This window comes from Coregonus lavaretus, assembly GCF_964263955.1.
Source record: "Coregonus lavaretus genome assembly, chromosome: 6".
Classification (NCBI taxonomy): Eukaryota; Metazoa; Chordata; class Actinopteri; order Salmoniformes; family Salmonidae; genus Coregonus; species Coregonus lavaretus.
Genome location: NC_139993.1, coordinates 35,022,411 through 35,034,297, shown reverse-complemented (window position 1 = coordinate 35,034,297; position 11,887 = coordinate 35,022,411). Strand labels below are relative to the sequence as shown.

Here is an 11,887-nt window from a genome sequence, read left to right as displayed (position 1 = left end):
AGTGTGTCCCCGGTGATGCGTTCGGCAGACCGCACCACCCTCTGGAGAGCCCTGCGGTTGCGGGCGGTGCAGTTGCCATACCAGGCAGTGATACAGCCCGACAAGATGCTCTCAATGGTGCATCTGTAAAGGTTTGTGAGGAGCCAAGCCGAATTTCTTCAGTCTCCTGAGGTTGAAGAGGCGTTGTTCACCACACTGTCTGTGTGGGTGGACCATTTCAAATTGTCAATGATGTGTACGCCGGAGAACTTGAAGCTTTTTTTTACCTTCTCCACTGTGGTCCCGTCGATGTGGATGGGGGCGTGCTCCCTCTGCTGTCTCCTGAAGTCCACGATCAGCTCCTTCGTTTTGTTGACGTTGAGGGAGAGGTTATTTTCCTGGCACCACTCCACCAGAGCCCTCACCTCCTCCCTGTAGGCTGTCTCGTCATTGTTGGTAATCAGGCCTACCACTGTTGTGTCGTCTGCAAACTTGATGATTGAGTTGGAGGCGTGCGTGGCCACGCAGTCATGGGTGAACAGGGAGTACAGGAGGGGGCTGAGCACACACCCTTGTGTGGCCCCTGAGTTGAGGATCAGCGTAGTGGAGGTGTTGTTTCTACCTTCACCAACTGGTAGCAGCCCGTCAGGAAGTCCAGGATCCAGTTGCACAGGGTGGGGTTCAGACCCAGGGCCCTGAGCTTAATGTTGAACTTGCATCTTCTACACATTTTGTCATGAGGCTATGAGAAAATATTGTAGTAATAAAGCAAATTTCTTGCAATTCTACACTTTTAGCAATGGGTCAGAGATAAAAATGTGCAGTTTTATAGCTCATCTCATGCTATTGTTCACATTTTGCCATGAGGCTGAGAGAGAAATTTGGCGTTTTAAAGCAAATTTCCTGCTATTCTACACATTTTGCTATCATACGCTATCTGGGGGGGCCCCCGACCCCCGCAACCCCCCAAAAATAAAACATTTAAATAATAATAACCTTTGGTTGGGGGTCTCCTGGAGGTGGGGCCTCGAGACACATGCCCTATGTGCCCATTCCGTTATCTGGCCCTGATTTCGAATGTATGATATTCCCACATTTGAAGAGCCAGTGTTATTGGGTTTCAAATTAGAGTTACATTTAGGCTATAGCACCGGTTCCATATTGTTTTGTTTGAGTGGTCTAAGGCACTGCATCGCAGTGCTAGCTGTGCCACTAGAGATCCTGGTTCGAATCCAGGCTCTGCCGCAGCCGGCCGCGACCAGGAGACCCATGGGCGGCGCACAATTGGTCCAGCGTCGTCCAAGGTAGGGGAGGGTTTGGCCGGCAGGGATGTGGGTTCGTTTCCCACCGGGGTCCAGTATGAAAACCCCCCACAAAACAAACAAAAAAACATGAATTCACTAACTAAGTCGCTCTGGATAAGCGCGTCTGCTAAATGACTAAAATGTAACCTATGGCAGTATGATTAAAATCAAATGCCTTTTCCTGAAATGTATTAGGCTTACTGAACAGTGTGCAAAAAATAAATGACCTGACATTTAACGGTGGCCATACATTCAGTTCACCCTATTAAAAATAATCTGTCATCTCTGGTGAGTCGCTTGACCTGTGTCTTGAAATCTTCTAATGTTCTGATGAACGCAGATGACATGACGAGACTACCGGATCCCGAGGCCAGTTTGTTTTATGTTATGGAATATTCTCACATAAAACAGTCAATTCTAAAATGCGCAGTCAGTGGAGGCGGTAAAGGGAGTTTATAACAAGTAGCGCAAATAACGGATATTCCCAATTTCTTTAAATGGCGTCTGGGAATGAAGAGGAAAGTGTGGGTAGCGTTTCATGGAGGCTAATAGGCCCAGCCTCCGAGCTTTCCAAGAAGCAGTGCCGTTTGATGCACTCCTCCCTCGGCTACGGCTCCGATGTTTGCCTGTTCTATGTGAAAGGGGAATTCTTCGCCATGGATGCTCGCTGCGCTCACTCCGGTAACCACATATGCCTCACTTTACATTCCACTCGCTATATCTCAGGGCTATAGGCTAGACACAATACGCTGAAATTCTATAGAAATCGATAGCCATATGCATATCATGCTTTTTTTGAAGCTATGAATAACAAAAACACGAATAAACTGTTTTCGTAGGAAATAGATTAAAACTGGAACATTCATTTTGGGTATAAAATGGTAAGATACTGAAAGAGTCGAAAAATGCATGGAAGGCAAGTGCTCACTCATAAGCATGATTTATGTTATGAAATAAGTTAAAGGAGTGTATCAAAAGGCCAGACAAAACAAGTAAAATGCATGTAGGTGTTACAGTGTACTGCATTTCAACTTGCCTTCTTTCCAGTAATGTCAACATCTCTGGAGTTAAATTCTCTTTGATGATATTGCTCTTCAACAAAATGAAATATGACATCAGATCACATTATTAGATTTCCAGAGGAAACTGTTATTCATGTAGTGTGCTGTCTTTGACAGGTGGTCCGCTGTGTGATGGAGACATCGAGGATGCAGATGGTATTCTGCAGGTCTTCTGCCCCTGGCATGACTATGACTTTAACCTCAGGACAGGACAATCAGGGACTGGTTTACAGGTGAGTCTACCAACCAATGTAGACCAACCAATAAACCAACCTACACTTTCACAAACCCAGAATGATATGCAATTAAACTAAACATGAAACAAACTTCACCACAGTTGCAATGCACACTTCTCTAAGCCTTGACCAAGATCTGCAGCCTTAGCCTATTATATTTACATTTTAGTCATTTAGCAGACGCTCTTATCCAGAGCGACTTACAGTTAGTGAGTGCATACATTATTTTTTTCATACTGGCCCCCCGTGGGAATCGAACCCACAACCCTGGCGTTGCAAATGCCATGCTCTACCAACTGAGCTACGATCCGTGACAACAATAGGCTCCTTTCCCTCCCTCACCCTTCCTCCTTGAAATTCAGTTGGCATGAATGGATATGAGAAAGCGATGACGGAGAGCTTTTCGTGGTCACTATCCTGGTCAATGATTATTTGAAGGAGGGAGGGAAGATTCTGCGTTTCCTATAATGTTCCAAGAGGGTGCATGACCTCCTTATACACGTCACTTTTTCAATACATTTCTCACCACCCATTCATGTCAATGAATTACTGGAAATACAAGCAATTTGTTTCTCTTTATAATTCTATGTAGGAGCAAAAACAAGGATTAAATTCCCTGTGATTGTTATAAATTATTTTGTTAAAATCACCATGGGGTCCAATGTCCAAAGTTAACATAACTGTCAGATGAGGTGTTTGGGGGGTTTCTTGGATGTTGGAACCACTCACTGTTGCCTTTAAAAAGTGCCAGTAGCTCCGTGTTGGTATGTCCTTGTGTTGACTTGCTCAACATGCTTGCTTGGTATGGCAACTGCTTGGCCTCTGACCGCAAGGCACTACAGAGGGTAGTGCGTACGGCCCAGTACATCACTGGGGCAAAGCTCCCTGCCATCCAGGACCTCTATACCAGGCGGTGTCAGAGGAAGGCCCTCAAAATTGTCAAAGACTCCAGTCACCCTAGTCATAGACTGTTCTCTCTGCTACCGCACGGCAAGCGGTACCGGAGTGCCAAGTCTAGGTCCAAAAGACTTCTCAACAGCTTCTACCCCCAAGCCATAAGACTCCTGAACAGCTAATCATGGCTACCCGGACTATTTGCACTGCCCCCCCACCCCATCCTTTTTACGCTGCTGCTACTCTGTTAAGTATTTATGCATAGTCACTTTAACTCTACCCACATGTACATATTGCCTCAACTGCCTCAACTGGCCGGTGCCCCCGCACATTGACTATGCAACGGTACCCCCCTGTACAGTGGGGAAAAAAAGTATTTAGTCAGCCACCAATTGTGCAAGTTCTCTCACTTAAAAAGATGAGAGAGGCCTGTAATTTTCATCATAGGTACACGTCAACTATGACAGACAAAATGAGAAAAAAAAATCCAGAAAAACACATTGTAGGATTTTTTATGAATTTATTTGCAAATTATGGTGGAAAATAAGTATTTGGTCAGTAACAAAAGTTTCTCAATACTTTGTTATATACCCTTTGTTGGCAATGACACAGGTCCAACGTTTTCTGTAAGTCTTCACAAGGTTTTCACACACTGTTGCTGGTATTTTGGCCCATTCCTCCATGCAGATCTCCTCTAGAGCAGTGATGTTTTGGGGCTGTCGCTGGGCAACACGGACTTTCAACTCCCTCCAAAGATTTTCTATGGGGTTGAGATCTGGAGACTGGCTAGGCCACTCCAGGACCTTGAAATGCTTCTTACGAAGCCACTCCTTCGTTGCCAGGGCGGTGTGTTTGGGATCATTGTCATGCTGAAAGACCCAGCCACGTTTCATCTTCAATGCCCTTGCTGATGGAAGGAGATTTTCACTCAAAATCTCACAATACATGGCCCCATTCATTCTTTCCTTTACACGGATCAGTCGTCCTGGTCCCTTTGCAGAAAAACAGCCCCAAAGCATGATGTTTCCACCCCCATGCTTCACAGTAGGTATGGTGTTCTTTGGATGCAACTCAGCATTCTTTGTCCTCCAAACACGACGAGTTGAGTTTTTACCAAAAAGTTCTATTTTGGTTTCATCTGACCATATGACATTCTCCCAATCCTCTTCTGGATCATCCAAATGCACTCTAGCAAACTTCAGACGGGCCTGGACATGTACTGGCTTAAGCAGGGGGACACGTCTGGCACTGCATGATTTGAGTCCCTGGCGGCGTAGTGTGTTACTGATGGTAGGCTTTGTTACTTTGGTCCCAGCTCTCTGCAGGTCATTCACTAGGTCCCCCCGTGTGGTTCTGGGATTTTTGCTCACCGTTCTTGTGATCATTTTGACCCCACGGGGTGAGATCTTGCGTGGAGCCTCAGATCGAGGGAGATTGTCAGTGGTCTTGTATGTCTTCCATTTCCTAATAATTGCTCCCACAGTTGATTTCTTCAAACCAAGCTGCTTACCTATTGCAGATTCAGTCTTCCCAGCCTGGTGCAGGTCTACAGTTTTGTTTCTGGTGTGCTTTGACAGCTCTTTGGTCTTGGCCATAGTGGAGATTGGAGTGTGACTGTTTGAGGTTGTGGACAGGTGTCTTTTATACTGATAACAAGTTCAAACAGGTGCCATTAATACAGGTAACGAGTGGAGGACAGAGGAGCCTCTTAAAGAAGAAGTTACAGGTCTGTGAGAGCCAGAAATCTTGCTTGTTTGTAGGTGACCAAATACTTATTTTCCACCATAATTTGCAAATAAATTCATTAAAATTCCTACAATGTAATTTTCTGGATTTTTTTTTCTCAATTTGTCTGCCATAGTTGACGTGTACCTATGATGAAAATTACAGGCCTCTCTCATCTTTTTAAGTGGGAGAACTTGCACAATTGGTGGCTGACTAAATACTTTTTTTCCCCACTGTATATATAGCCTCCCTACTGTCACTTTATTCTATTGTATATATAGCCTCCCTACTGTCACTTTATTTTTTACTTCTGCTCTTTTTTTTTTCTCAACACTTTTTTGTTGTTGTTTTATTCTTACTTTTTTGTTTAAAATAAATGCACTGTTGGTTAAGGGCTGTAAGTAAGCATTTCACTGTAATGTCTGCACCTGTTGTATTCGGCGCATGTGACCAATAAAATTTGATTTGATTTGAACATTTCAAAATGTGTATTCCTAATCAGTGCAATGTGTGAAAAACTAAATTGGCCCAGTGTGACAGCAATATTGAGTGTTCTGACACGTTCTGCCCCGAGTGTGCTCTCTGCTCATGGCAAAGCTCACAATCAAGGTGTTGTGTTTCTTTTCAATTTTTCCAGCTGTCACATATCCTTTGTTTTATGTGTTTGTCTGTTTTAGCAACAAGTGTACAAAGTCAAATTGGAGGATGGCAGTGTGTTTGTGAAGCACACAAGCCCTCTCTCATTACAGCCCTTCCCATCGAGCAAGAAGAGCTGAACTGCTGCCTAAAACCTGTTGCAAGCCTGGGCAATCCATATGGAACTGCCTGTAGCAATCCTGGCTATTTTTAAGATTTATTCTACAAACCCAAGCCATCTGAGACATTCCTTGCCTTATATGATCATCACAGACCTTTTTCCACTCGGATCTGGCAATGTTGTACTCAGGGTCATTATCAAGAGGATCGTCTGAAGGGAAGAGATATGACATCATCTTTTTGTTTGAGTTTCTTTTTGTCTGAGACACTGGGATGGTAGCCATCCGCTGGCAGTGAAATAGAGAAGAGGTTGCTGATCTTGATAACCGATCAGACGTTCAACAGACATTATGTATTAGCCTCTGTTCAAGTTAAGTACATTTCTATTCTCCCCTCCCTCAATATATCACAAATCCTCAGTGTAACTGGCTCTTAGGGAATCTGTGGAGGTTTATACATATTGTATTTTCTAAATTATAATTCCAATATGTACATCTGACTGGCGCTTTAAGGACTACTGGGAATATGGAACATTTTAGTAGGGAAGTGTCAACAGCTCATCTTCACACCTTTAAAATGCATTACTGTAAGGTGGAAGAGTATTATCACTGAAACTAATGTGAGGTAACTGAGGTCCAAAACAGGGTCCCACATTTTGAATGCCCTTATATGCAAAGATTTTCATTATTTTACCTCAACCGTTTAACAGCGGACGTACAATAACAGCCTAAACAATGCCCAGTATTTGACCTCACATACGTTCCATCAATGCATTTGGTTCACCTCAGGTGAACTTTTCTTCCTCAGAGAAAAGATAACTGAAGCTATTAATAGCTACTGTAAAGTTACAGCTACAGTAAAACATGTATTCATTTTGCTGAGTGGTGAGGTTTTGAATGGAATGAAGTGATCCCTGCAGTAGCCCAGAGAGAGAATGGAAACCTCAGCTCAGCTATATGACCCCCACCTAAACTGGTGCCGGCCATTTGTAGTACCTAGCTGAGATCCAAGGGAACAAACATGAATGGTCCTGTAATTATTACTGGTTATGGTCCAGTAATAAGTATTTATTAAAGCCCTGTCAGCATTTCCCCTTTGGCCAATGCACAGACATGTTCTTCCCTACTGACGCAATGGCAAAGGGAAGACTGGTCAACAGGTGTCAGAGGAGACTCAGGACCTGAAATGCACTATTCAGTCAAGAGAAATGTGTTATTGTTGCTACTTGGGTTTTTTATGCCTCCTCTTCGTCTTCACTGGCAACAACATTCACTACATCTTCTATCCACTACATTTTCTCACTCTGACATTACAGAGTTTGCCAAAAAGGTGTCAGTAAAAGTGTGGCTTGCCATTCTAGTTTTCCCTCCTCATAGCCTCCCCTGTTGTGCGACTTTATTACAATAATATTTCCATTAGCGTCGAGTGCTGTGTGGATAGGACCTGTGCCTCGTGTTTAATTATTCATCACCTGAGGGGTAATATTCACTGACCATTGAGATGCAGCCATTGTGTGTTTGGTAGAGCAATCACCTTTTACTGGGGCTGGCGTGTACAGTCCAAGAGTGGTTTTCACATTTTGTGGATCCAGACGTTTCCGAATAATCTGTTGTTTATTGTATTGGATTACATTCACAGGTTGTCCTTAGACATTAGGGGACCCATCGTTGATGTCAGAACTTTGCAATGTAGGCTATTACCTAACGTTTGTCTCTCATATGCAAAGCTCTATTTTTGTCATGTGTTTTTTGGCTACTGTTTAAAATGTATATGTCTCTCATTAAGCTGCTTATATGGTTGTTCATACCATTTTATATTCATTGTTATGACAGTCTTGTTATTGATGTGGATGTTATGAATTATGCAACCCAGTTATCCCTTCATTTGATGTTTTATTTCAATTTAATCTCACGGTATGTCACGTTTTAGTACTACAGTACAATGGAATATGTCCTTTTACTGATGGCTTTTTTGAAAATAAAATAATGATATCATATGTTTCCAGCGCAATCATTAATACATATCAAATGTATCAAATCAGGACATAATATCACCAGAACAGTTTACAGCAAAGGTTTATTTACAATTCCTCATACATTTAGTACATTTCATACAATACACAATTTACACATAAAAAACATATGCAAAACAAAAACAAATGGGCAACGCCATGCAATACATGTTACATAATGATTTACAGAGAATTCTCAGCAATTGATTTATATAATGCGTTTATGGGGCCCAAGACATCTCCCAGAGCACAGTGGCAACTATACAAGTCTCTCTTTATAGGCTAGGCAATGGTGGAAATATCCATCGCTCGCTTCGCCAGAGGATATTCCTAAATAAGTTACAGTCTCCCTCAGAGCAGCCAGACAGTACAGGAGAGGACAGATGCGTGCACTCATGCTGATGGCACAGGCACACTCGGAAAACAACCTGAGGCCAAGGCAGGGCTGTATAGTGTCAGTCAGTCTACAAGCCTAGTATTCGACAGAACGAGTAGTAATACGAGACTGATGAATTACCATGGAGAATTGGTGAAAACCGAGAAAATTTTGAATTGTGAAGTTTTTGAATTGTTATTTAATCACTTACGTGAATTGTGAAGCATGGACCTGTCTTGGAATTGTTAGAACCTGAAACAGTGTCTGGAATCATAGGGGATCATGTCATTTGGCTATTACTTCTGTATTAAAAATGATTTTTTTCACGATTTCTTCCACGAATTGTCAAGTTTCTACATTTGAATGGGAAAACATTCTCTATATGAGTTAGGAAACTCCCAACATTATTTTCAACTCATTAAAAAAATATTACAGCTCTTACAGATCTTCTTTGAAATCCTCTGAAAGACAGAGACTGTTTGGATATTCCTTACTATTTCTCTCATGTGATGTGTTACGTAACATTGGCAGTTAGACTTGCTCTGTATCTCAACCTCCCCCCATAGCCTCTCTATGAAACATCTACCATTCAACTTGTCAGTGCACTTTTCCTTTAAATGGTCTACTTCAATATGAGACCGCTTCAGCTTCAGATAAGTGATGGACAGCAAGGTCAAAGACCACTTATTTTTTCATTTTTTTCTCTCCAACAGCTCCCTCTAATTATTAAAATCTATGACAAGATAATCTCCTCCTTCTCTCACAAATTACTCCTCTGGATGTCTTTGGTACTACATGTCTTCCAGTCCAATAGCTCTCACGCCATTCTGTGGTGAATAAGAGTTGGGAGTTATCTTCTCACATGCGGACCCAGCTTTGCTGCAACAGTCTGCTCCAAAAAAGCTGTTTGGTTTATTTTCATGGACTGCTGCACTGTCCATAATAAGATGGCTTAACAGGCCCATGATGGTAGAGGTCATTGATAATCACTAGAGGACCATAAACCATCATTTCCACATGTTGCTTTTCAGAGGCAATTTACAATAGATTTGTATAATCTATTTGATCTCAAAGTACATGTGTTACATCTATTTAATGTTTCTATTTTTGGCTGATGCTACAGTCGCTTCAGGTCTGTTGCAAATCGGAACTCATTTTCTTATGTACAATAAAATGTGCAGAGGTTTTGCTTACTAAAATGTATGAAAACACCTTGAAATTTAATCTAATTTAACAGTAGGGTCATTTTAATGCTGAACGTACTCGACAATAGACCTTTTGGGCCTAAATTATATCCAACTGCAGTCTGGAAATCAACTTGTTTGGCTGTTTATGAAAGACTTGGTCAAACTCTTCCAAGTGCCCTCAAGAATATAGGTCATTTATTTCCTAATTAATGATGGGGCTGATAATTACATGCCAGACCTGTTTGCCTCCTCTGTGGTCCACAGGCACTCATTTGGTTTTGGATTAGTTCAGCCTAGGAGCTCTCCAGTGGTCTGAAGGGACCCATAGCCACCCACTACATAGATAAACAAGTTTGGACCTATTATCAATGGGGAACTTTCCTCCAATTACAGAATCCAATTAAATAGGCCTCTTTGAACGTCTTCCCACTTGCCACTGTAATGCCAAAGCACCGGAGAGCCTCTAAAACTGATACTCAGTGAGGGGTAGAAAGATGGCATGCTCATAATTGGTTATTCTGAGGGATTGTTTGAATAAAGATTCATTCGGCCAGAATGTATTTTCCCATTGGGAAACACATGGAATTGGTCCTGTAATAGTCTACGGTGTGTCTGCAACTTAACTCTAGTAATAAGTTGTTGTTTAGTTGCTATTGGAAAATAGTACAGTTTAGATGTATTTCTCCCTCTGGAAAGATACTGTGTTCTCTGTAGCTGAAAATATGATTGTACACTTATTGCTAAAAGTTTGATTCATACAGCAAGATATTAAAAAGTTATTATCGGAGCAGATTGCAGAAATATACACTACCGGTTGTACATTGTAGAATTCTACATTGTAGAATAATAGTGAAGACATCAAAACTATGAAATAACACATATGGAATCATGTAGTAACCAAAAAAGTGTTAAACAAATCAAATATATTTTATATTTGAGATTCTTCAAATAGCCACCCTTTGCCTTGATGACAGTTTTGCACACTCTTGGCATTCTCTCAACCATCTTCACCTGGAATGCTTTTCCAACAGTCTTGAAGGAGTTCCCACATATGCTGAGCACTTGTTGGCTGCTTTTCCTTCACTCTGCGGTCTGACTCATCCCAAACCATCTCAATTTGGTTGAGGTCAGGGGATTGTGGAGGCCAGGTCATCTGATGCAGCACTCCATCACTCTCCTTCTTGGTCAAATAGCCCTTACACAGCCTGGAGGTGTGTTGGGTCATTGTCCTTTTGAAAAACGAATGATAGTCCCACTAAGCCCAAACCAGATGGGATGGCGTATCGCTGCAGAATGCTGTGGTAGCCATGCTGGTTAAGTGTGCCTTGAATTCTAAATAAATCACAGACAGTGTCACCAGCAAAGCACCCCCACACCATAACCCCTACTCCTCCATGCTTTACGGTGGGAAATACACATGCGGAGATAATTTGTTCACCCACACCGCGTCTCACAAAGACACGGCAGTTGGAACCAAAAATCTCCCTTTTGGACTCCAGACCAAAGGACATATTTCCACCGGTCTAATGTCCATTGCTCGTGTTTCTTGACCCAAGCAAGTATCTTCTTCTTATTGGTGTTCTTTAGTAGTGGTTTCTTTGCAGAAATTTGACCATGAAGGCCTGATTCTCACAGTCCCCTCTGAACAGTTGATGTTGAGATGTGCCTGTTACTTGAACTCTGTGAAGCATTTATTTGGGCTGCAATTTATGAGGCTGTTAACTCTAATGAACTTATCCTCTGTAGCAGAGGTAACTCTGGGTCTTTCATTCCTGTGTTGGTCCTCATGAGAGCCAGTTTCATCATAGCGCTTGATGGTTTTTGCGACTGCACTTGAAGAAACTTTCAAACTTCTTGAAATGTTCTGTATTGACTGACCTTCATGTCTTAAAATAATGATGGACTGTCGTTTCTCTTTGCTTATTTGAGCTGTTCTTGCCATAATATGGACTTGGTATTTTACCAAATAGGGCTATCTTCTGTATACCACCCCTACCTTGTCACAACACAACTGATTGGCTCAAATGCATTAAGAAGGAAAGAAATTCCACAAATGAACTTTTAAGATGGCACACCTGTTAATTGAAATGCATTCCAGGTGACTACCTCTTGAAGCTGGTTGAGAGAATGCCAAGAGTGTGCAAAGCTTTCATCAAGGCAAAGGGTGGCTATTTGAAGAATCTCAAATATAAAATATATTTTGATTTGTTTAACACTTCTTTGGTTACTACATGATTCCATATGTGTTATTTCCTAGTTTTGATGTCTTCACTATTATTCTATAATGTAAAAAATAGTAAAAATAAAGAAAAATCCTTGAATGAGTAGGTGTTCTAAAACTTTTGACCGGTAGTGTAC

General features: G+C 41.8%; 1 protein-coding gene across 1 annotated transcript; it reads left to right on the top strand.

Moving 5' to 3' along the window:
* The first annotated feature begins 1,659 nt into the window (after positions 1-1,659).
* Positions 1,660-6,073, top strand: LOC311130894 (Rieske domain-containing protein). The gene is made up of 3 exons (XM_084163706.1): positions 1,660-1,964; positions 2,462-2,577; positions 5,877-6,073. The coding sequence occupies exons 1-3, from the start codon at positions 1,781-1,783 to the stop codon at positions 5,973-5,975; spliced, it is 399 nt and encodes a 132-aa protein (XP_084019832.1). The 5' UTR covers positions 1,660-1,780; the 3' UTR covers positions 5,976-6,073.
* Positions 6,074-11,887: the final 5,814 nt, after the last annotated feature.